Below are 27,324 nucleotides of genomic sequence, written 5' to 3'. Positions count from 1 at the left end.
AAAGTATGCAGAGTGATGGTATGCGGAAAGAAATTTGAGGAATAATGGGTGTTTACCCTCCCCCGTAAGTACATTGGTGGCACGGCGGCCCACATCTCCAACAACATACTCATATTTTTTCACCACCGATTGGAAAAATGCACAAAAAAATGCACAGGTCTCTCTCATTGATGCCGAGCACCGACATACACTTTTAGACACACCTCCCACCACAAGTTCTAGAATTACGAACTGAATAGATGGGGAGCTACGTTCGAATCTCGGCATCAGCTCAACATCCTGTAATTCCAGACAAATCGCTTAGTCTCCCCGTGCCTACCACAAATGAATGTGTTCTTCTGTAATGTAAATTGTGCTCATGCCATGTTGTCGAGTTCGCGCTATATAATATTGCAAGGAAAATAAAGTAGGGAAACTCGAGTTCACACATTACTGAACGCGCACTCTTAAGTGCATCAGCAGTGCACTGTGAATCGGAGCGTTTCACAGGCCTGTCACAGATAAGAAATGCTATCAAAATGAAATCCTACGAAACAATATACTACTGGCCGGCAGCAATTCATACCCGGACAACGTCGGGACGGGCTGCTAGTATATATATATATATATATACTAGCAGCCCGCCCCAGCATTGCCTGGGGCAGAAGGGGGCAAGGGGCAGCATTTCAGGCTTGCGTGCCCTCCCGCCCCGGCCCATGCCAATCACGACATTATCTGTGTCCTGGACAATGTCGTGGCGGGCGGGGGCCGGGGCAAGAGTGCACGCAAGCCTGAAATGCTGCCCCAAGACTCTGAGCCTTACCGCAGTTGTTCAGGCCCAACCTCCCGCACCGGCTCCCTCCCATCCCGTGTCCCAGAGTCTTACCTGAGCCGCCGCTCCTCCCCAAGCTCCTCACTTCACTGCTGCTCCTTCTCGCAAGCCTGAAATGCTGCCCCCAGACCCTGAGCCTTACCGCAGTTGTTCCGGGCCAACCTCCCGCACCGGCTCCCTCCTGTCCTGTGTCCCAGAGCCTTACCTGAGCCGCCGCTCCTCCCCGAGCTCCTCACTTCACCGCCGCTCCTCCTCGTCATCACGTACGTTGCGGCCAGCGCTACGTCATGGCCGTCAGCGTCGCGGCCGGCGCTACTTTCAGGGACTACGTTTTTTTTTTTTTTTCTATAGCCTATGTCCATCTGTACACCCTGAGGATTACAACAATATTTTGGGTGTGTGGATTGGCGCCGTGGTTCCCGAGTTTACCTTGCCAAAAGGTTTGTGTTCTCTCTTTATAATAGTAGTATAGATATATATATATATATATTTTTTTTTTTTACACACATTTTTTAAATTTAATTAAAACATTTATTGTTTTAAATTGCATCAGTTATATTATTTTTATATATTATTTTATTTTATTACCCTTTACACCCTAAAAACTATTCCCACCCTGCTCCTTTTAAATACCCTTGCACCCCATAAGCATAATACACCCTTACTCCTTAAAATACCCCAACACCCTTAAATATTAACCCATCTTAACCCTATAAATATACCCTGTACCCCAAAACCCAAACCTAGCCTGAACCCTATAAATACCCCTGTACCTCAAAACCCAAACCTAGCCCTGAGCCCTAAAAATACCCCTGTACCCCAAAGCCCAAACCTACCCCTGAACCCTAAAATACCCTGTACCCCAAAACCCAAACCTAGCCCTGAACCCTTAAAATACCCCTGTACCCCAAAACCAAAAGCTACCCCTGAACCCAAAAAATACCCCTGAACCCCAAAACCCAAACCCAGCACTGGACCCTAAAAATAACCCTGTACCCCAAAACCCAAACCCAGCACTGAACCCTAAAAATAACCCTGTACCCCAAAACCCAAACCTACCCCTGAACCCTAAAAATACCCCTATACCCCAAAACCCAAACCTAGCTCTGAACCCTAAAAATACCCCTGTACCCCAAACCCCATACCTATCCCTAAACCCTAAAACTACCCCTGTACCCCATAACCCTAAACTATATCTGAACCCTTAAAATACCCAAACACCCCAAAACATATACCTCAGTAATACCAAAACATATACCCCTAAAGCCATACTTACCTTATCCAAACATTAAAAAAAAAACATGCTTTTACCATTCATGCATTTACATCGAATTTCGCTGTAAATGTATGCGTGGTAAAAGCATATAAAATGTAATGCCATGCGTTATAATCGCATTGCGGAGTCATGGTACTTTCGTAATGAAAGTATGCGGAGTGATGGTATGCGGAAAGAAAGTTGCAGAATAATGGGTGTTTACCCTCCCCTAGTAAGTACATTGGTGGCACGGCGGCCCACATTTCCAGCAACATACTCATATTTTTTCACCACCCATTTGAAAAATGCACAGGTCTCTCTCATTGATGGCCAGCACCGACATACACTTTTAGACACACCTCCCGCCACAAGTTCTAGAATTGCGAACTTTAGAGCTGGGGAGCTACGTTCGAATCTCGGCATCAGCTCAACATCCTGTGATTCCAGGCAAATCGCTTTGTCTCCCCGTGCCTACCACAAATGAATGTGTTCTTCTGTAATGTAAATTGTGCTCATGCCATGTTGTCGAGTTCGCGCTATATTGCAAGGAAAAATAAAGTTGGGAAACTCGAGTTCACACACTACTGAACGCGCACTCTTAAGTGCATCAGCAGTGCACTGTGAATCGGAGCGTTTCACAGGCTTGTCACAGATAAGAAATGCTATCAAAACGAAATCCTACAAAACAATATACTACTGGCCGGCAGCAATTCATACCCAGACAACGTCGGGACGGGCTGCTAGTCAGATTATAAAGTTGGTCTAACAAACCTCATAACTTATCACTAATATTTCCTATAACAAATCTGATATACTCTACTGCCTCAAATATTAACATCCCTTCACCCCCAAACATGCAATCTTCCACTCATGCACCAATTCCAAATGCACTACCATTCACAAACAACTCTCAACTAACAGCACAACCAACATTATAACCAAAAAAGATCACAGACTTCACCACCCCCCACCACTCACAAACCACATTCTCACAATCTCCTTCATCTAACAGCTTACTCACACAGCACAACTAATCACTGCTCGACACCACACCAAACCAACTCATCCACAACTTTTATACCCACCCATCAGCGACTCTCATCAATTGTTGATTGTAGAGTACTAAAACCATACGACCATGCTCCCTTTCCACCCCTCATTCATAACCCTTCAACTTTCAACAAACATAAAAGAAAGACAAACACTACTAATCATTCAAACTTCACGTCACACATACTACATCACAACAGAACTTAACTCTGTTTTAACACATTACTACAACAAAACTACAACACCCCTTTCCACAAAAGAAAACGAACACATCTAAATTGTTTGCTTACGAATGTCTATTCAATGAGCAAAAATAAATGCAATATATTTGACCTCCTGAAGACACAGAACCGAAAATACTGAAAACTGGTAGGGAAAAGACATGGCCTCAGTACTGCATGAAGCTATATCCCTGGTTGTGAAGCCATTAAACATAACGTAGAAAGAAAAAACAGAGGCAGACTGGCTGTTGTGTTTACGGACACCATAATAATTACTAAGTTGGAAGAGGTAACTATACAATGTTGTGAAGCCATTCTTTATAGATGCCAACCCAGACCCACTTTCACCTGCCACTTCCTTTCAATCTACGGACCTCCACCCATAAACAGCGATTTTACCGGTACTTTCTTGGACACAGTCTCAGCTCTATCAACAAGATTGTCCCATACCTATATTAGGTGATTTACACAGCTGGTCCCAGACTTACTAATTTTTTGCTGCAGTTTTCTGTCACTTTTGTAACTCTGTTGTAGAAGGGTGTGTGCATTGACGCATGGCATCCTAAAGTTTGCCACCTCAGGGAGAGATGAAAGCAGCTCTGTCTTCATAGATACAGCGCTGTTCTGCTCTCTCCCTTTTACGCAGCTCTGTGCAGTAACTTTAGTTGGGTGGTTTATTTCGTAAACCAAATATGCCTTAATCAATTGCTATCATATCAGGTCTAAATGCACACAACGTACGACAGATCATCTCTGGACCTACCCACATAGCAGGTCATACATTGGAAATACTTTTCCCCAACCTGGAAGTAACCACTAATCAACACAACTCACCTTTACATGGACTGTGCATCACATCTTAATCTTCTCATTCAAGATCCCAGCTGAAACATCAACTAAAGCCCACCAACCCACTATAATCCACAGACAGTGGAAAAAAACTAGATAGGCAGGTGTTAGAATCGCACCTAACTGGATACAAGAAACTAAGAAACTCTTTGGAAAACTCCCTGAATGGCTGTCCTCATCCTTTGACCTTTGAATTCCAAAAACAACTTTGAAAATGTCAATAGGAAGAAGTCTCCTTCAATGAAACAAGAGCTTAAGAAATTGGAGGCCAATTCTCAACACTTCAATACAGATGGCTCAATGTACCTACACGGACACAACAGAATGCACAAATCACATATAAACAAGTCCAAATTAAATCCACTACTCAAGCAGGATCCTTAATGACAAATGCCCAGTCAAGGAACTCCATAACATTCAGAATTTCACAATCCAGAGGGCTGTGAAAACTCCCCCCTACTTTTGCAAGACCGTTTCTTTTGCAAGACCTTTTAAATAAACTATCAAGGCATTATGTAAACAAAGCAGGCACACTAGATTCTTATCTAACAATCTATAGAAACCACTCTTTCCATAGTATACTGCCAACAACAATCACAGCATATGATCCACCCCTATAGCATACTTCCAAGAAATTACATCCTCAGAATTTGAAGACCTACTAACAGCTCAGCTGGCTACTCTTCGGACCCTGCTCTCGACCCATATTCAAAAAGATAATTCAATCAGAATCAGTGCCTATCCCAATGAGAAACATTATCCACAACTCCTTCAAAACAAAATTTTTCCCAGAAATATTAAAGAAGGCGCACATACACCTACTACTTAAGAAGACCAACTTGGACCATCTAGACCCCAGCAGCTGCAGAAGAAACACTAATATGCCTTTCCTTAGCAAACGTATGGAAAGAGCAGCCTTTTGCCAGATCTCAAAATTAATGGAAGAAAACAAACTACTCACAGACTGGCAAAGAAGCTTCTGCACAGGGAGAGGGCTCATATCTGCCCTAGTCTCAATTTGGAACAATTTTAAAACATAGTCAACAAAAATGGTGTGGCTGAATTACTTCTTTTGGACGGTTCTGCAGCTTTTGACAAATTACACCATAATACATTACTTCTTAGAATGAAAGAAGTTGGGATAGATGGTATTACCCTCAATTGGATTTCCTCTCACCTAAACAACAGATCCTACCAGATTCACACACCACCGTTCTCTTCAAATCGTTATTGCAGAGAAATAGGAGTTCCAAATGGATCTATCATCACACCTCTAATCTCTAACATGCATATGAAACTAATACTAATTCTTATAACAGTTTCAGGCTCACCTGCTACAACTATGCAGATGACAAACAGATCATTCTTAAACTAGAAGACTCCATGGACATAGGAACATCACAAGTTAAGGCCTGACTCATAGCCCTAGATCAGGGGATGATGTCAATTCACCTGAAGTTGAATGCTTCAAAAACTGAAATACTGACCTGTGGTGATTGGAAAAAGTATGTCCTACATCCTTCTGGCCAGGGGAACCGAGACTTTGCAAAAACAACCCCACTAATATGACAAATCCTGGAATTTTCTTTGACTCTACACTTTCCAATGATACTCAAGTGGACAGGTTATCCCAAACAGCAAATGAAAATACTTAGAGGTGCCTTCCCACCTCTTGCATTTCATCAAAAGGTACAAGCAACAACATCATTATTGCTATCAAAAATTCAATATGCTGATGGACTATACCACAGCACTCCACTGTCAATGATCAGAGGGCTACAAAGAATCCAAATGTCAGCAGCAACACTTCTTATAAATGCAAATATAAGAACCCACATTTCCCCGGTCTTGATGGCTCTACACCGACTCCCAATAACAAGAAGATCCTCTTTTAAACTACTGTGCATCACACACGGCGCTGTTAATGACAAAGGATCAACATTCAATCGAGATGACATCACCAAATATTCCCAATCCAGGAAGTTACGTTCCAGATTGGGGCAATGCCGCCTAATTTCTGATTGTAGGAATAAAATCGTTGAAGGCACTGCTTTCTATGTTAAGGCAGCAACTCATTGTTATTCCCAACCTGTAAAGATCAGAGCCATTAAAAACCACTTAAGAGTTCAGAAGGATGGTTAAGACGTGGTTATTTTACTCATACACAAAATATGTGTTGGTTGTTATCACGAGCTTTACTTATTAGTCTGCCGGTGCATCATAAGTATCCGAAGATATTGGGAGAATACACCGCAATCACTGTTCGTTGTGGTATGCTTTAACATTGGTGTTTTCTCTCTATCTGAGTAAGTAGGTGCCACTCAAATGAAGTAAAACACTTGTTGGGAGTTCACAATAATTTGTTTTCTGTATATAAGCAGGAATCAAGGTCTCCGATAAAAATGTTTCAGGGTACACCTGAAAGATTTCTCTTTTATTTGTGGCATAACCTTGGCATGGTTAAAATTTAGGGGTGGGATGTTTCCTGAAAACAATGTTTCATACATCCATATCGATTTTTTCTACATGTTTCGGCCATGTCTGTTGCCCATACGGTCATCTGACTTCCCAGGGCACGTGAGATCCCTAGCCAAACTGTAATAAGGCATAAAGATCTCATACCTGTGTTGACGGAAAATGGATTACTAGTAATATACATGCCAGAAAAGCATTAATGTAGAAATCTTCTTTTTTGGGAAGATCACATTGGACTAATGGTAGCACTCCAAAGTGAGCACTGCAAGTAGACAAAGTCGATATGGATGTATGAAACTTTGTTTTCAGGAAACATACCACCCTAATATTTTAACCATACCTAGGGTCCACCACAAATAAAAGGGAAATCTTCCAGTTATACCCCGAGACGTCTATCAAAGACCTGGTTCCCTGCTTATATCCAGAATTAATGTATTATTAACTTCCAACAATTGGTTGAGCTCATCTGGGTAGTACCTACCTGCTCAGATGGGGAGAAAACACCAATGACCCTGTCTCATAATATCTAACCTTCTCTATTTTATTTACTTACCCCTCTTTTTTCCTCTTGCATTAACTCAGTCTTTAGCTTTAAGTAATTCAGGAGACATAATCTTAGTAGAGGAAGTATAGAATTGGTGTTCCAGCGACTTAATGTGTGCAAGGGTAACTTTACGTTTTTGAAGGAATTTTTTCTTCTTTTTAGAGACAAAATCAATAATAAAACCTCGGGCAGTGGCCTTGAAAGAGTCCCAAAGAACATGAGGAGGGGTATCAGGTGTATAGTTGAGGTGAAAAAATTCAGAGGCAAAAGAACGAAAAGAGGAGGAAAAAAGAGGATCAGCAAGAAGAGAAGGGTTAAAACGCCAGCGAGAAGATTTAGGAGTAGGAGGAAGAAGGTCAAAGACAGTGATAATAGGAGCATGATCAGAGATAACTATAGATTCAATAGAGGAGGATATAAGGTGTTGAGAAAGAGATGAAGATAGAAAAATGTAGTCCAAACGGGAGAAAGAAGCATGAGGAGGAGAGAAAAAGGAGAAATCTATAACATCTGGGTGAGTGAGTCTCCATGAGTCCACAAGATGAGTTTGGGTGATAGTGTCAAGGAATTGCTTATGTGGTTTGTGAGGGGAAAAACGAACAGAGGATTTACGGTCCAAAAATGGGTCAACGATCTGATTACAATCTCCACCTAATAGGAAAGAATCATCTTTATATTGGATACACTTTGCTGTAATGGAGGGCCAAAAAGAGGAGTCAAAACAAGTAGGACCATAAACATTAAATACCGTAATTGGGATATTATTAATTATTAGTTTAGCTAAAACCCAGCGCCCCTCATCATCCTTTTCTTCTAGAACTACTTTACACTGAAGGCGTTTATGAATCAAAATAGCCACCCCATTCTTTTTTTGAGAAGCAGGAGAAAATAAGACAGTTCCAACCCACAATCGCTTCAGTTTTAAAGATTCAATATCTGAGAGGTGGGTTTCTTGAATAAGAACAATATCTGGGTTGTAAGAGGAGAGGTGGGAGAGTACTCTTTGCCTTTTGATAGGGTGATTAAATCCTTTCACATTCCATGAAACAACTTTGAAGGTGAAAACTTATTAAACTGATCAAAATCGAAAAATGCAAAAACATACTGTACATGTAATAATTCAAACTGTAGAGAGATAGTAATCACAAAGCTTGTCAAAAAGGTAGAAGGAAGAACAGGTAGAAATTGAAGAAGAAAAAGAAAAAGGGAGGGGGAGAGGGGAAGGAACAGGGAAAGATGATCAGTGGGGAAGGAAGAAGGAAGAAAAGAGAGAAGGCATAGAAGACAGTGCAAATCCAAAAGGATGACATTCAACCATCTTTGAAAGCTCTATATCTAGACATCTCTTTGCCTAAGGGGAAACCAAGTCGGAGAGAATAACTTTAAAAATACTAGGTCACGTTTGAATTTTTAGAGAAATAACATGGTCAAATGCCTTCTGTGCTGCAAGACCCAAAATTGCTAGTGACAATCCAAAATATGTTTATGGGCATAATCTGCTGTGTTAACCATCCTTCTTATGGTATGTTTGGTGATTGGGAATATGGCCCATCAGGCCGGGAAGGGCGATGGTGAGTTAAATGGGTTCAAGTCTTTTTTGCAAACATTTTTTTAACGTTTTTTCATTGTTTTGAATAATGCCATTAGAAGTGTGTGTTTCGAAAGAATGTTTTCCCAAAGATGTTCCTCATCCCGTTTTAATTTTCTTGTGGTAGGAAATTCTTTCGCGCTGAGGAGAAGGCGAGCATTTTCACCATGGACCACTTCCCTCTGTGGTATCGCCGAGCGGCTGAGCATCCTCCCGGGAGCTTCATCTTCTTCATCTCCACCAATGATAACCCAGGTACGTTGTGAGCACCGGCCTTCTGCGGGCAAAGATGGCGGCCATGAGTGGCAAAATGGCGGAAGGTAGAGAGAAGGGCGTGGGACACTCTCCTGTCTCAGTAAACCCACTGCTCTCTTGATGTCTCACTGTCCGTAAGAGACGGGCATGAGGCAGTAAGGGTCTTTCCTTTTAATGAGGGTTCATGGGGTAAAAGGTTAGAAATCTAGAGCCAGCAGCCAATATAAAATGCAAGTCTCGGAGAATACTTATGATAACCATAATTTAAACAATGAAAACAAGATTTTTTTTCCTACTTCTGATCTGTTTTTCTCAATGTCCAGTAAATAGCAGAAAGAAGATATTTATGGCAACATGTTTGTTTTTGTCAATGCTGTTGGTGATTACCAGAAAGACAGAATTTCTCTGCATGTTTATAATCATTCTGAGCTACTGTATTATTTAAATCTAACTTACATTAACCTGATTCGGATATCTCTTTGTAACACATTACTAACTGCTAATGGCATGTTCAATTTTGCACTACAGATTCTACTTTTAACCTTCACATCGGCATACATCCTGTGTTTTTCATACGAAAGAGCAACACACCAAGCGGTTTGTGGGAATAGTGATGTTGTGACCATGTATTATAAGGAATAAAGCAACCCCTACCATATATTAAAAGGCTAGTGTAAGTCATCTAGGAGTTCCATGATTTTATAAAGGAACTAGGTCTTTGGCCTCGTTCATCTATAGGGTCACTGATCTCTTCTGTGGCTTGCACTAATCCTACAATATACAGCATAGGGTATACTTTATTCCATATATCACATGTGAATAAGAAATAGAAAGAGAGTGATAGAAATAGCAATTAATTTTGTGAACTATGTCAAAATACACCAAAGGTGAACGATTTACATTTATTATTATTCTACCCAGCATACGGCAAACCAAGGAATAAATGGATTAAACCCATCTGCCATAATATGAACATTAGAGGTTGCTTAGAGGCAGGAAGAATATTAAAAACAGACACATCTCAAAAAATAGCTTTTAGTGTCGGTAGGTTCTTATTTAATGTGAGTCTTCTAAGGGCTAAAGTTGGATTAAGACTAATTACACACATCCACTTTATGGCCTTGACGCTAAAAATAAATTACGAACTTATTTTTACAAATAAAAGTATTCAAGCTGGTACGGCTATGTGGTAATGGTACAGCAATTTTAAATAACTGCGCACATGTTCAGATTAGAACAATAAAACATTACTTACATGCATAGTTCACTTATTTTTAAACTTTATGCCTAGGTTTTAATGTTCCTAAATATTTTAATAGTATTTTTCTTTTGGTACGGTAACTGTATTACTGACTTAGACTTCCAGCCCCTACCATGACGAGGTGTTATTACTCATGTATGAAATTGTTCCACTCGTACTATACAATTGTATGTGTATATTTATGATGTATCTTTTATGGTTTTATTATGAACCGACATAAAGAAAGAATTTGAATAAGAAACAACAGTAAGATATCAGCAGAGATGGGGGATAACCATGCACTTCCTATAGAGCATGCATGTGAATTGAAGAAGATGAAAACATTTCTAACTGTGACGGATGCATTTGTGGGCTATTCTGGTCAGGAGGCAACATCCATCTCATGTGACACTCAACTGAGTCCTCTGAATGACTTACTTTTTCCAGATCATAACCCCCCGGACGTTGACCCTCCAATGCCCACTGCTGAGCCGAGCATGCCCGACGAGTGGCGGCAACAGGGTATCTGTATATGGACTCAAAGAGGCCCTCTTCATTATAAAGGGCATCTCACCCCATCAAACATGGCACACCTCACACTCCTCTACCCTTGCTGCCATCGCTCATGTATTTCATGGCACGACATGGCATGTGCATGGTTCATGGGCATACTCTGTTCTGTGAAGCACAGCAGCAGCATGTGATTCACCCCTTGAACATGTGACGTCATGCGGATGCCTGTGTATGAGTACATGGGCGCATACAGTCATCTTTTTGCCACTCAGCTCATTTTAAATTTTTTATTTTACGTGTTTTTCTATAAGGCGGACCAAGCCTTTGGGGCGTGGGAGGGCAATATACAAATTAAAGAAAAACTAGAAATCAGTGCTGAACAGAGCAAGTGAGAGAATACCGGTGAGTTGCATAAGTGATAAAAGGCATGAAACAATATGGTGTGCCACTTAAATGGAGTGGTACAGCATGCAGCAAGCAGTCCAGAATACAGAATTCCATTTAGTACATTATGAGAATGTGAGCCTCCTTGAGAGTGGAGCAGGTGATGTAGTATGGGTGAGACATGAGAAGTCTGAGGAGATGTGAGGAGACAGGCAGAAGCTTGTGCATGACCTTCCTGGCTTTTATTTCTTTGGAAAGATACTGGGAACCCTTAGGTACAAGTCAGAGAGAGATGCCTGGATGGAGAGTTAAAATGCTGGGAATTTAAGGCGCTGGGGAGGCCTAGCCACCCTGCCACGGCTTTATATGAAAAGTACAGATGAAAATCCTAACTACAAAGTGCCACACACCTGTTTAAAAATACAGCCATAAAAAGTGCTTGTATCAACTCTTGCACCATCAACAACAGAGGACCTGTAAAACTGATGAGCACAGAGTGTTTTAGGGATGGGCCCTTTGTGCTTTAATAATGGACAGAAATAAGGAACAGCAATTTTATAGCCTGGTAGTGTGCCACAGGTGACTACTTGCCTGAGAAGGGTGAAGATTTTAAATATATTTTTTTACAAGTACATAAACGTCTCTGATTATTGAAACATAGAATTTGATCTTAGAAAAAGACAGCTTGTTCCTTTAAGTCCATTCTCTACCTCTTCGCGACACACTGGCCCTACATGGTCTCAACCTTTCCCCTTCATTTTTCAGTACTGTGGCGCCCATATTTCATTTAAAAGAACTTTTAAAATACTCCATTTTATTCTATTTTTTCTGTCACTCATGCAGGCAGTATGTACCACGCACCCACATGACATGCTCTGATTTGCACTAATCACTTACTAACTGTCGGCACCCAAACAGATTTCCCACAGTCTGATTTTTCAAATATCGCAAATAGCTAAGGCATACTCAGATGACCCACCCGTCTCTTAGTAATCCTTAGGGCATGCTCAGATGACCCACCCGTCTCTTAGAAATTCTTAGGGCATGCACAGATGACCCACGCGCCTCTTAGTAATCCTCAGGGAATGCTCAGATGACCCACGCGCCTCTTAGTAATCCTCAGGGAATGCTCAGATGACCCACACGTCTCCTAGTAATCTTCAAGGAATGCTCAGGTGACCCACCTGTCTCTTAGAAATTCTTTGGACATGCTCAGATGATGCACACGTCTCTTAGTAATCCTTAGGGCATGCTCAGATGACCCACCCCTCTCTTAGTAATCCTTAGGGCATACTCAGATGGTGCACTTGTCTCTTAGTAATCCTTAGGGCATACGCAGATGACCCACTGTCTCTTAGAAATTCTTAGGACATGCTCAGATGACCCACCCCTCTCTTAGTAATCCTTAGGGTATGCTCAGATGACCCACCCCTCTCTTAGTAATCCTTAGGGCATACTCAGATGGTGCACTTGTCTCTTAGTAATCCTTAGGGCATGCGCAGATGACCCACACGTCTCTTAGTAATCCTCAGGCAATGCTCAGATGACCCACACGGCTCTTAGTAATCCTCAAGGAATGCTCAGATGACCCACATGTCTCTTAGTAATCCTTAAGACATTCTCAGGTGACTCACCCATCTCTTAGTAATCCTAGGGCATAGTCAGATGACGCACTCGTCTCTCAGTAAATCTCAGGGCATGCATAGATTTCCCATCATCACTTAGTAATCTCTTTGGATGGAAAACAGTGAATAAGATACCACCGGGGCCAGGTTGCTGACACATTAACTGTGAGGTAGCCCTTGCCCTTCCCATACCACCCGTCATTTCCTTTACTCAAGGAAGGTCAAAAATTGAATGGGCATTGGCTTTTATCGCTCCCCACCACCCCCACTTGAAATGTAGTTTCCTCAACAGAATCTGAAGATTACCTGGACATAAAACTTGCATCCATCCCTTCATCTGACCATCTTGGGTGTGGTCCGACTATTCGTGAGCCTGGATGTCTGCTTGTGGTAACTCCCTTGATTAGTCTATGTACATGGGTATCTGTGTGTCTGTTGGTCGGTTTGCATGAATGAGTGCATGTCTTGTGGTCTGTGTACTTGAGTGCCTGCACGTATGACAGTCTGTGTGCATGGGTAGCTGTATGTCTGGTGGTCTCTCTAGATGCATGTATGTGTGATCTATGTCAAAGGGAGCATAGATGTTCTGTGCCTGAATATGTATACACTATTCAAAAGCTACTCCCCATGTCTTTATCAGTGTTTTTTCCCATTACCTATCAATCTAATATATCTGTACAATACCAATCTCTAAATGTAGTCCACGTGGTAATTGTGGGAACATCTCTTAGACTGGAGTTCCTGGCTTGCTCAGCGAAGACGAAGGAATCTTTATGAGACTTTCTCTTAACATTACTTTATTGCTGTTGATTCTGTCAATTTTATTCTCTATAGACAAGCCTTTCCATTGTTGGGCACCTTTACAAAGGTTGCAGAAATTGTGAACAAAAATCTTTACAGAGCTAATGAGGGAAAATGGTTATATACTGCTTCCGATGACCATGATCGAGCACCAATGGCTGATTTTTAGGCTATCTTGCCACTTTTTTTCTATAAGTCCTATCACTGAATCGGCTATTGCAGCCAATCGAACTTTTTTCATTTTTGTATTGCCATAGGCTCGATACTCTGTCTGCTACACAGGATATTTACTACATTTAAATTTTCTTTATGGCGATCTGATATTTTTTACAGTGTTTTTAGAGTTGAAGATTTTTGACGTCTAATTCAATTTCCATTGGAATCCCACTGCTGCTGCTGGGGCATGTGCCCAAGGTGCCTAAGCCATGTGCTACTCCCCACGGGTCTCTGTTGAAGGTTCAGTAGAACATGATTTTTCTGTTTTTGGTCACCTTGAGCCAATCGCTTGATGCTCTGAATCTCTCCACGGTCACTCATCCATTTTCATTTGATGCATAGCGTGTGAGGTTTTTTAAATTTAATTTATTTTATTTACTTTATTACGTGTGAGGCTTATGAAACAGATTTGAATACAATGAAGATAGAATACAATCAAATATACATTTAGAGCTATCGAGTTGTCAGGGATCACCCCACATATGCCTTCAATTTTCTAAAAGGGTACCTTGCTCACCTCCTGCTCTTTGCTTGCTATATTTCCCCATTATCACAACTCATGAAAACATCTGGTGAACACCAACACCAGATGTTTCGTCAAATTTTTTCTCATCTGTTAATTACTGAGCAGAAAAATTCACATTCTGCTTGTCGTCACCGCCCTCACCCCAGCACCACCCATTGTCAACCTATTTCTATTAGTAGAGAAGTAACGTTGTCCATGTCTATGTCTTTAACAGAGGGGAAAGCCAGCCCCCCGGAGGTGGTGACCGTGAGCACGGCTGTATCTGTGACTGTGGATGGGAAGACCGCCATTGCAGCAGGTAGGAGCTGGATTATTTGACTTGACCGATCTGTGGATGGAGGGACGTGACACTGATGTGATATTAAACACGTGGAATCCATCAGTGTCAACCACATAGACCCAGGCAATGTCAACAATGAAAAGTGATGGGATTGTGGTGTGACACCATTTGTCATTGGTGGTGGGAAATATAATATCCATAGTCACTGTTCTGCACCATTACTCAAATGTAAGAACTGTCAGCAGAAAATTAGAGTTCCCCACTATGGGAGGTAGAGTAAGTCTGATGACTACCGCCAACGTAAAAGACAATTCTGAAGTGGCATGTTAATGCCCTCTTTCCATGACTCTTAATTCACAGTGGCCAGCATGAAATGTGGCAGGTATGTTATCTGCAGTAGTCACATAGATCATACATCTATTGCCTGTAGCGCAGATGGTTCCACGTCATGGTATTATGACGTATCGCAATCAGAGGACGCCTATTTTGCAATGCATCTGTTTGAAACTTGTATTTCTAACTAGCACTGTGGCATTGACTATGGTGGTAATGTATGGCTGTATAATGTAATGATATATGGAGGAAATCTCTATACATGTTGATCATCAATTGTACTGGATCTGAGGTAAGTTTGAGAACGTTATTATGGCTGAGCCAGTTTGTCTTCAATCTATAACTTGTGTGGATGTTTTAATTGTTGTTTATAGGGCTACTACAGGGAGTAGCTGCCCGTAGTCTAGCAGGTGCAGTGACACAGGAACCAGGGGCCTTCGAGGCTGCATTTCTCTACCGAGCATGCGTGCAGTGTTTTTCCCCCCTGCTGGTGCCAAGACGACTAAACTGCTGGTTACTGTCTGTCCATGGTAAACTACATGTGGTGAATACAAAATAGAGACAATAATCAGTAGAGGTGTAAGATGATGAATTCACTTGACAAGAAAGCTTGATTCGGCGCTCCTGCTGTTGATGGGCGCTTTAACCACCGCGTCTTGACTGATCGCCTGAACTCTTCAATCGAGGTTGGAGCAAACAACCCACACAGCTGATAGTCCTTTGCTAGAACAGTTCAATCACTTAGAATTTGGAAAAAATGAATCATTAAATGAACGAAAGAATAAAACACTAGGTGGATAAAGGGTTCATTCCTTCCCCATTACTGTTGACCACACACATGTCCCTGCTGTCAGAATGATTCACTTCATGGTCTAGAGAGTCAGATACACTACGATGTCCCGGGGAGTTTTGGGTCTGTTTAGAAATATGAAGATGGGAGCACAATAACTGGGTTACTGAAACACACACCGGTGCCTTTTCCAGTTTTAACTAATTTTGGATACCCTAGACCTGCAAATCTAGTCAATAGAGACAATTTTACATTGTACACCGGCGCAAGCTGGATCTACAATAGTATATGAGTGTGTGGGGGGGGGGAGATCTATATTTGCAGACAGGACTTTCGTAAGTGGCGGTCCATGGAGTACATACTCACCCAGATCTCAACCTGGTCTATGGGTTATACTCCTGTTGTTATTTACTATAGTCCAAGGATGATTTACCGTTAGGGCAAAGGGTAGCTGGAGATCAAACAAATGTTCACTGAAAGGAGTCTTTTGAGTTCTTCCCTTAATTTCATCAGCAATGGCATCTGAGGAGACTGAAATAAGCACTGAAAGAGGTAACAGCTTTAGCTTTTTTAGGTCTGGCCTTTGAGACAGGGCTAGATTAATTTCCAGGCCTCTCAGCTAGCTTTAGCTCTCTTCCAAAAAGAAGTCATACATGATGTACATACATAAAGGGGCTTTTGGTCAGCAGCCTTCATCCATTAATCTCTTGAACTATCATTCACATTTTTCTTCAACCACCACAGGACACATCATGGGTTAGTGGGTCAGTCCACTTCACCCATTGGCTGCCTTCACGTTGAGTGACTGCACAAAGTTTGAGCACATTGTTCACATCCGCATAAAAATAGTTCCTTTCTGTTCAGAGACAAAGCTCTTCTAATGTGTGCTTTTTTCAATTGCTAAAGCTCGTTTTACTGGTGGCAGGATTTTCTCACACACACGCTTATACATGTACACATACGCATGTCAAAAATATCACTAACAGCATGGTAGATTACCCTTGTTTTATCAGTTGATGTAGAGTTGGCAGAAATGCAAGTGCCTTCCAAAGAATCAAAACAGGTAAATACCAGTTCGCGTCTGATACGCTGGACAAGTACAGTACATGTGGCTGTCATACAGGCTACCCTAGCACACAGAACAGATACAGCAGGGCAGCAGCAAAGCAGGCTTGCTGCACACACAACAAATGCACAGTAGGAGCAAGCAACAAGTCTTCCTTGCACATGTCAGACACATACAGCACAAACAGCAGACACTACACGCTTCACACACGACCTCACAACATGTATACGTATAACTTTAGCAGCAACAGTGCAAACATCACCACACATATGACAGGCTCAGTTTAACATTCAACCCTATCTGGTTTATGTTCCTGGCAATTATGATAGATTTTTATTTTCTCGTTTTAGATTTGGAGTTTTTCATAGACTGGTTAGTTTTCCGACTGTAATTGACTGGTCGCATGATTTACAGCCCTCTCCCTGTGACGATGTGTCGCTCCAAAGCACACTGCATGTTCGTTTATTCTGTAAATTTTATAGATCCCTTAGATGTAGTATCTTACTACCCTTACTGAGAGAGATGGGCCTGCGTCAATGTCGTTGGGCTATGTTAAGTACTCAATATTTGGACAATCACCGATCTGTTGCTATAATTACAGTGTTCTTGAAAAGAGTGATATATTGTAAAAAAAAAAAAACAATGATTACATAGTGTATTTTAATTAGAGAAAGGATTCCTCAAACGGAATTTTGCCATCAATGAGTTATTGTGTATATACTCTTTTTACCTTTTTTTGTCATAACACCGTGATATTATAAAATGATATTGTAAATGTATTCAAATGAACTGAAATGTATTAATTCTGTTAATTATGTATGCTTTTATGATCACTTTTAACAATCGAATAAAGCAATATTTGATTGATTAATTGACAGGCTCAGTCAGGCAAAACTAGTCAAGCTTCCCTCACACACAACAGGCTTTATGCAGGAAGTAGCAGTGCTAACTTCACTCATCCACAAAACAAATGCAACATGAATAGGAGTGCAACTTTCCATCTCACCCCCAAACATAACAGTTATAACACACGTGCCAGAGTGCACATTTCTCTAATGCACAGATGACATGTAAGGCACAGGAGAAGACCTCTGAATATTAATCTCTATTTCTCTTTTTCACTAACAACCACACACACACACCGCATGACAGAAGATGTGCAAAACATCTCTCATGCAAAGCAGCTTTAACACAGAAAGCAATAGTGCATCTTATTTCACACAATCAGAAAGGTTAGAGATCAGACAGCTACAGTACAAGCTGTCCTCACACACAAACACACTCAAACAGGCAAAATCATGCATGCACACATGGACGGATATACTTACACCGGGTACAACAAATGCACCAGCAGTGCTGCGTTTCCCTATACAAATAGATGGGTACTGGACAGTGAGCAGCAGGGAACACTCCCCTCACCCACATACAGAATGTACCACAAACAGAACAGCTGCTCATGCTTCATTCACATATATAGAGTACAGCCAGTGGGCCTTATTTACAAGGCTATTGCGTCGCCGATGCGTCACTATTTTTGACCCACCAGCGGAGTAGTGTGCTTGCCCATATTTACAAGGCCATGTAAAGTCACCCTGCGTCACTTTTCATGGCCTTGTAAATATGGGCCCATTACATGCATTACTCTGCATGAAAGGGGCGTTCCATGGGTGTTGCTGTGGGTGTTCCCATGCAACACCATGGAACTGACCCATTCCCAGATTTACAAAGTTTTGTAAAGCTGGGAATGCGTCAGAATCCTACGCCTCCCCAGGAGAGGCGTAGGAGTGACGCAACGAGGAGAAATACTTTAATTTCTCCTCGTTTTTTCGATGATTGTTTTTGTGCAGGAAGGTGTCCCTTGCAACACAAAACCAATCATCCCCGCAACACAGGTGCCCTTGCACCATGACGCAAGGGTACATGTCCCAGTGCATGGCAGCCAATTGTGCCCCAGCGCAGGGAAAAACACACAAATGCATCCTATTGTTATTAATACGACACATCCCTGTGTGTTTAAATGTACACAGCTCAGCAGAGCAAAATGGCTTGCAGCTCTGCGCTGCGTCAAGTTTTTGTAAATGAGGCCCAGTATGTATTAGACACTGTACCCTGTTACACAAATAGAACACATACACAACCACCAGCAATAGCACAGGCACACACATGACTGGAAAAGTGCAGAATGCTGCATCACCAGCTTCCTACAAATACAGAACTGATACTTCAAACTCATTAACTCTGAACTTTTCCTATACTATACATGCGGCACAGATACAGCACACTCATCAGGTAAACAGACCTAAAACAAGTACTGCAAAACAGCAGTAGTGCAAACTTCCATCGCATGCAAAACAGGTGTAACACATACAACAACGCTGCAAACCTCTCCTGCACACAGGGCGGATGTAACAGAGCAATGTAGAGAAATGCCTCTTTTTGCAAGATCACCCCCAAAGTTTCGGACTGATGTTGCTGGTCTCTCGACCCTAAGAATGCACAGAGGCCTGCTAACTCCACCTCAGTCCAGTGTTCTGACACTACAAAGTACATTTGATTGCCTTATACCCAATTGGTATAGTTTTACTAGTATATGGTACCAGTGGTACCCAGGGTCTGTAAGTTAAAGTGTCACACGAAAGCTGCTGCACCTATTGTGCCACCCTGGATGTGACAACATGCAGACATCTCTCTTAGCCTGCCACTGCAGACTGGCAGTACAGTTTTAAACTGCTAACTCAACTTTGCCATTTAAACTAATGGCAAAGCCCAAACCTCCCTCTTTAATATCTATGTCACCCTTACAGCAGGCTATTGGGTCCTTAGGCAGGGTGCTGTATAGTAAAGAGTAGGGCATGTATTTTAATACGTCCTAAGAGTAAAAACTCCAAATTGTTATTTTAAGTGTAGAAACTTTAGTAGCCTCTTTGGCGAGTACAGGTTTACCCACTGACAACTCTGCTGTGCTAACTTTTGAATGGGACTAATAAAGTTGATATTTCAAAGTATCAAAGTGGTCATTGCAATGCACCTGACTTGATTCCCAAGTTAAATTGTATGTAATGTTTTAAGACAAGCAGCTTTTATAAAGTTGCTACTCTGTTGCCCAAGTCTTCCTGAGGCCGCTCGCAGACAGCCTTCTGCTTTCCAGGTGAGAAGTGTGAACGGCTCCCAGGAGTATGAAAAGTCGAGGCCTGCCATTGGAAGAGGTGTCGCCTCTCCCTGGCAGGAAACTTGACAGGGTATGAGCCTAGAAGATGAGCTTCAAAGGAGAAGCCCCATTTGAAGGTAAAATGGAAAATGCACATGAGAGGGGCTGCTCTTTTGATAAGGTAGACAGGTTGGCGATGGGAGATCAGTTGTCAAACCATTTTTTCTGTGAGCATGTAGCCATATGGACGCCACACCTCTAGGGTGGACTACCAAGCTCCAGATACCAACAGAGGGGTTCTGCCATCATGGAGTGGGCAGAATGATGCACTTTGGGATAGCTAGTTTCCGCATATCGCAGGAATTAGGCAACAAGCTTGAAGAGTCATTTTAGCCCTTTGGCTAGTAGCCACTCCTTCCCCAGAGGCCACTTTGTGTGGATAAATACGGCTCCCCTGGCACCCAGATCTCAGATTACATCTGGACTAAAGAAAAGACTGAAAAAAGGCTGCCCGACTGTCCCCTGGACTTGGCAAAGAAAAGCTACACAGAAGAGTTGACTGCACCTGCTGATCCCTCAGCTATCAAAGTGAGGACTATGCCTGTGGTGCCTGGCTCATGACAAGGTTGCTCCTGAGCCCCATTGAGTAGAGGTGAAATTCAGAAATCTGTTGGCTGGCTTCCTGTTACTGGAGGTTGGACAATGCTATCCTTGGTGAGATAACAAGATAAACCTTTCTTGTCCATTTATTTGTGTGCACAAGGGTATCACCTTCTGATCGTTGGTGTGCATAAACAAAAATTGTAGCACCCTCGAAGCCTGGGAATGGTGGCCCCTTCGTGCACCACTAGATGTCCCAAAACAGTAGTTTGAGTTTCAAGTCATCTAAACTTCATAGATTTAATAACTTGTCAATATACACTCTTCAACTGCGATGAAATTCTCATAAATTAAATTTTCTCATGATGATGCATTAATTTTCATCACTGAATGCATTACATTTTCAAACAGTAAATGTATTACATTTATTTTTTCCAACGCCTTCTGGGTGGAACCCTTCTTCAGGGATATTAGTTTGAAGAAACAAATCAAAAAGAGCAAAGTAAAGTGCATTGTTCCTCAGGCACTTGATCAGATTCATTTATGTACAAAAAAATAAAGATTATATACATGATTTATTTTTTTAACTTTATTTTTATTTTTTATTGACAATTAACACAAGTCATGACAAACATTATATACAGAAAAAGAATAAAACTGACCAGTAACAAACTAAAGATGATTTAGAGTACACAGAAGAACGATCCAACCAAAAAAACTGACAAGAGTTGATAAATTAAGACTTATACAGTATTTTTAGAAGCCAGGTAGACTGGACAAAAAGGAGACGAAAATGGACAAAAGCATAGAACATATCTGTACAGCGAAACATTAGTCAAACCCCAGTGTGACCTTCAACCATTAGACCACTCCTTGATGGGAGCCCATATTTTAGTTCCCAGATCCCGCCTCTTTTTCCCCCTTAAAAGATAAACAGAAGCCTCCAAGTTATACAATGCAAGCATCCTCGTTCTCCAATTGAAAAAAGTTGGAGCTTCTGGACTGATCCATTGAGATGTAATTCAAAGTTGGATCATTGACATTTCTAGAAAAAGAAAAGCAACAGCATACCTAGATCGCCCTGCCGCCCCTGTACAGTCACACCCAATTATCACGAATTCCGGGGAGATTTGAACCGGAATCTTTAAGACTACGTTGATAAAGTGCTCTACTTCTTGTAGGAATTCTCCTAACCTAGGACATAGATAAAACATATGGACTGCATCTGCCGCTTTGAGCCCGCACCTGGCACAGCTATCACCCTTCCGTCCCCCCCACTTTGCTATCTTTGCAGGTGTATAATACAAATCAAACATCTCCATATAGCATTGCGTCTCTAAGCTACGAAAAACTAAAATTTGATTTCCTAGTTCTACAGCAAACCTTGTATCGATCCCCATCTTACCAAATGTAACCTCCCACTTAGTATCCTGCGCATCAAGATCATCTGGGAGGGAGGAAAGAAGATACTGATACACCGTACCTATTCTTGCTTTCTTTTGGACTAATTCAATCATATTTATCTTTCCGAGCTTTGTAGCCAACTCATTACAAGGTTTATCGAAGAAATTTCTGATCTGCAAATATTTTTTAAAAATCGTGAGAACGCAAATTAAACTCCTCCCTAAGATAAGAAAAGGAAGCTATTTGCCCAACCGAGCACAAATCACCAATGACCTGTAAGCCCAATAACTGCCATCTGAAAATAACCTGATCCTGAAAAATCACAGGGAGCCTTCCAGCTGCGGAAAAGAGCGTATATAGATTAAGGTTTGGAATTTCAAGCCGAAGACGCATCTTCCGCCAGATCGCAAACACAGCCTGAATTACTTTAAACCTTGTTTTTTTTTAAATAACTCGGTTTGAGTATCCTGACTAAGATACCTTTGGCCGCATTACCCAAACTTATTTCATAGATAGTAGGCCTATTAGCCAATGGGATCTCAGCCCTATCTCTGACTAAAAGTATTCCAAAATGTTGCACCATAGCTGACCAATAGTTCATAAAAATATTAGGAACTGCCCACCCCCCACGAGCTCTAGGGAGACACATCCATATAGCCGCTCTACGTGGTCGACGATACCCCCAGAGAAACCTAGAGCAGGCCCTCCTGGCATTGCTCAGCGATACCTGAGAGAGTTCTAGCGGGATGGTTCTAAACAGGTAGATTAATTTGGGAAGGGCCAGCATTTTAAGAATATTGCAGTGGCCATACAAAGAAAGATGCAAGTGATCTAATCTTTCGAGTTTAGTATTGATGGATTTAACTACTGGGAGCATATTCATATCGGGGATAGTAACTACTGAAGCTACCATTTTGACCCCCAAATGCGTTGATTCCGTGACAAGAGAGACATCCGAGGGACGCCTAAAAGCTGAGTGTAAAATCTGCGTCTTATCGACGTTCAGCTTGTATCCTGATGATCATCCAAATTGGTCTGCAAGATTTTTAATAGTCACAAGTGCCAAAGAGGCATCCCTTGTCAACACCACAATGTCGTCCTAATAAGCCAGCATCTTCTAATCTGTACCATTGACCCAGACCCGGAAAATATTTGGGTGCTCTTCCATTTTACTCAAGAACGGGTCAATGTACAGAGCAAAAAGCAGCGGCGAACACGGACATCCTTGCCTAGTGCTCCTGCCGATGTTGAATAACCCAGTTTCCTGCCCTAAGATGCAAATTGTTGCCATCGGGAAGATATACAGTGCTTGCAGAGCCCGTATAAATTCCACACTGAATCCCTTCCAGTGAAGCACTGCCCACAAATAGCCCCAGGAGACCCTATTGAACGCCTTCTCAGCGTCCAATAGGATCACTCCCATGGCAGACTCCGTGACTTGTGCCCAATCCAGCAAGGCAATAACCCGCCTCACATGATCGGCTGTCTCCCTAGCGGGGATAGATCTGTGTTGCTGTATAGACTCTAATGGGGTGATAACTTCAGCAAGCCTGGATGGTAAAATTATCGAATATATTTTACTGTCTGTATTAATTAATGAAATAGGACAATAAGATGATGGGTTTAGCTCAGGCTTGTCTTTCTTTTTAAAAGCATTATAGTCGTTTGCCTCCAGGATTCCGGTACAATGCCCATCTGAGCATCCCTAAACAGTGATAATACATCCTGCCGAATTTCTTGAGGAAAGGTCTTATAACATTCTAACGGAATGGCATCCGGATTGGCTGCTTACCATTAGCCAAAAATGTAATAGCCGATACAACCTCCTCCCATACTATTGGGGCCGAAAGAGCTTCGTTTTGATCTATTGTGACCTTAGAGGTATCCAAGCCCTGCAAAAATGCTTCAACCAGAGACTCGATAGATGTCATGACCCTTATAGAGCAGTGTGTAAAACTTTATGAATACATCCATAACCCTCTCCTGAGTGTCCTGAACCTGGCCATGCTGATCCAAAACACTAGTAATCCTATTTGCCACACTGTCACACACAAACCCAGACAAGGAATACACAAACTCGCAGAGGCAGGCTGAAATGGTTAGGCAAGAAAATACCTACTTTCTAAGAGTGGTATTTGCAAACACAGAATATTAACATAAACTTCACTAAAACATGTATTTTATTATTCTGAGTCCAGGCATACTAAACTCGAATTTCTACCATGTTCTCTGAGTCTGCTAGGATTATAATGTGTAATAATTTTAAAAGCCCATTCTAGCCTATGGAGAACAGGTAGCCTTGCAATAGTGAAAAACGAAAATGTCTGTAAATCACTATTGGGACATGCCACACACATCAGGGCTTGTCCTACCTTATACCCACAATGCACCCTGCCCATGGGCCTACCATAGGGGTGTCTAATATGAAGTCAGGGGAAGGTTTAGGGACTGGCAAGTGGGTGCACTTGCCCAGTCAGCATGACAGTACCAGACTGCACGCAGGCTCTGCAATGGCAGATCTTAGACAGGTTTTACAAGGCCGCTTCTGTGGGTGGCACAACACTAGTAGCATTTGGATTTACACGCCCTGGGCCCACTCAGTGCACTGTACCAGGGTCTGACAAGTAAACCAAATATCCAATCATGGAACCACTAATCAATACATACATTAATTTACATTAGGGAGAGCATATGCACTTTAGCACTGATCAGCAGTGGTAAAGTGCCCAGAGTCATAAAATAGCCAACAACAGGTCAGGAAAAATATAGGAAGGAGGCAAAAAGTTCAGGGATGACCCTGCAAATAGGGCCAAGTCCAACAGGTGTGAAAGCGCGTTCTGAGTTACGCTGCATGTATCATGATAAAGGTGTGTGCCGCTCAGCTTCAGTCAAAATTGTCTCAGTAACAACGAGCATATGGCATTTTTACGGATATTATGGGTACGTAAATACGTATAGTCATCAGTGGAACTTCTGGATATACACTGTGGGTTGTATCCTGAGCTGAATGTAAAGAGCGTGAGTCTGTAATGTTGGTGGAGAAAGACAGTAAAAGAGCAGTTCAAAGGAAAAAATAAATGAGTAAACACTGCTTATTTAAAGCAGCATGCAAGTATTTCTGTAAATAGTGTAGAAACGTGAAACGCACTCGGTCATTAGTTAAAACTTATGAATGAGTGATACATAGCTCCAAACCTCCTTTTGGGGCATCTAGTGGTGCATGAAGGGGATGCCATTCCCAGGCTGGGAGGGCATTACAATTTTGAGTTCCTTTTACAGCATCATGACCACAAAAGCTGAACAAGCCCGACTTGCCAGCCAGTAGCCTCAATATCTTGATCACCACTCACCACCGACGTGCAGGCCAGATGACCAAGTACCGACACTCAAAATTTGCATCTTAGTCTACCGAACTTAACAGAGTGCAGTTTGGTCACCTGAGATGGACACTAGCCTTCATCAAAGGGAACCGCTGGTTTCGCTGTGCCTAGAGACCAGTAGTCCAGCAACAACTGGATGTTTGCAGGAGCAAAGATTACTTTAGGCGATGTTGACCCCTGTGGCCAAAGCCACCACAACTGGACCGTGGACCAAAGAGTAGCCCCAGGAAGACTCCCATTGACCACACAGCTGCCTCAGCATCTTACAGCATCTTCAGCATCATGTATCCCTTGCATCAGGATCACTCCATTGCAGTCTATAGCGGTTTGCCCATAGAACCTGGAACTGGACTTGAGACTGCTTTGGTGCCCGGGTAACTATCTTACTACTCCTCATTAGCCCCCCTGACATTCCCTCTGTCAGCTTTGGTCACCCATCACAGACTGGAGTAGCCAAACCAAACTCTGTAAAAGTTTTACAAAGTTTCCAAACTTCGCGGTTTCCAATGCTTGCTCACATTTTGGATTGAAAAGCTAAGGTTTGCATTTCAATTAAAAATCTATATCTCCAGAACACTCCAGTGGATTATATTCATTTTAGTGTCTAAAAATTCCAAAAAAACAATGTAGTTTTATAAATTGGTATTTGATTTCTGTTGTGTTGCATGACTTTCTTATTCTGTTTTTTTAGTACATCTGAATGCTTTACACTTGTTCCTTTGTTTAAGCCTGACTGCTCGAAGCCACTGCTACCAAGAGTTGGGCTATTTTTATCGCCCTATTTACAAAGTGGTGCTAAGATGTATTAGCGCATACTAGCACCCGTTTTCCAGACGCCTCGCTTTGCATCTCTAATGAGATGCAAAGATTTTGTTCTGTTCTTCTTCATCTTAGCAGTGCCCCACAAAAAATGTTGATCTAATATTAGCTCCTGTTTTAAGGGGCTTGGGACTTGCCATGGTCATTCCGTGTATTTCAGTCATCATTATGTGGGGAGGTATGAGGAGCGGGTGAAAGAGGGAGGGGCTTTGGTAAATAGTTACTGTATTTGCATTTATAAATACAGTTTGCTTGTGTATAGTTGTGTGCTAGCCCACTGCTTTCCATCAGGCATACCTAGTTGATCACCGTCTGCTCAAGAAATGCAGTTATTTTTGTAGTAGGACCCTCAACCACTCTAGTAGTGGCATGATTCATCCACATGTCTCATCCTGGTCCTTACATACAATGGTTAAAAAAATAAAACATGGGTAGAAATAGGGAGTAATTGCCCTGTTGTCAAAAATATTAACCATACCTGAGCGACCAGTAATAAAGCAGGTTGCTTAAGGTATTTTTATTTGCAAAGACCCCGGCTTCTTTCAATTATTCAAAGTGCTCCCTGAAATATGGTTGAGCCCATCCTGGTTGTTAAGGACCATGATGAGTCCCATTTCTTTCCATAAAAGAGGATCAGTGTGCTATGCTTGCATCAGTGTGCACTGCAGCACTGTGCACATTTATGTACAGCATGGAGAACATGTTGGTGAGAAGACAGAAAGTGTGGAGAGTCCTGTATCCCCCTACCCTAGGCTGAGCAGAGAAGCTGTGGTGCAGGACACTCTGTTGTCTTCGCTAAAATACTAGCATTTGGTCAAGTCTTCTGTTCGGCGATTACTTTCCAGAGAGCAAAGAGTACAGAACAAAACAGCGTTGCTGGCACTGGCCATATGAAAACAGAATACGACCATGCAATTCAATTTAATTCGGACTTGTAGAGAGCAGCTTGTCACCCGAGACTGCTTGATGACGGTTTCAGTCCCAGACCCAGGTCTTGAGCCCTTTACTGAAGTGGGTCAGCGAGGGTGCAGTGCAGAGGGGGAGGGCGTTCCAGGCTTTAGCGGTGAGATGGGAGAAGGAGCGTCCCATGGAGCGGCAGTGGTGTATGCGAGGTATCTGTGCGAGCGTGAGGTGTGGGAAGTGATAGTTCC

At 42.1% G+C, this 27,324-nt stretch overlaps 1 protein-coding gene across 1 annotated transcript in view; it reads left to right on the top strand.

Annotated features, from left to right (window-relative positions):
• Positions 1-27,324, top strand: part of LOC147668214 (voltage-dependent calcium channel subunit alpha-2/delta-4-like) — a 987,093-nt gene that overhangs the window by 530,967 nt on the left and 428,802 nt on the right. Inside the window, exons 26-27 of the mRNA XM_086948696.1 lie at positions 8,921-9,048; positions 14,568-14,651. Of these exons, the coding sequence (XP_086804822.1) occupies positions 8,921-9,048; positions 14,568-14,651 (212 nt within the window). The remainder of the gene's footprint in view (positions 1-8,920; positions 9,049-14,567; positions 14,652-27,324) is intronic.

Source organism: Lissotriton vulgaris, unplaced genomic scaffold (genome assembly GCF_964263255.1).
Source record: "Lissotriton vulgaris unplaced genomic scaffold, aLisVul1.2 SCAFFOLD_214, whole genome shotgun sequence".
In the NCBI taxonomy this organism is placed as follows: domain Eukaryota; kingdom Metazoa; phylum Chordata; class Amphibia; order Caudata; family Salamandridae; genus Lissotriton; species Lissotriton vulgaris.
This window is presented reverse-complemented; position numbering and strand designations above follow the sequence as displayed.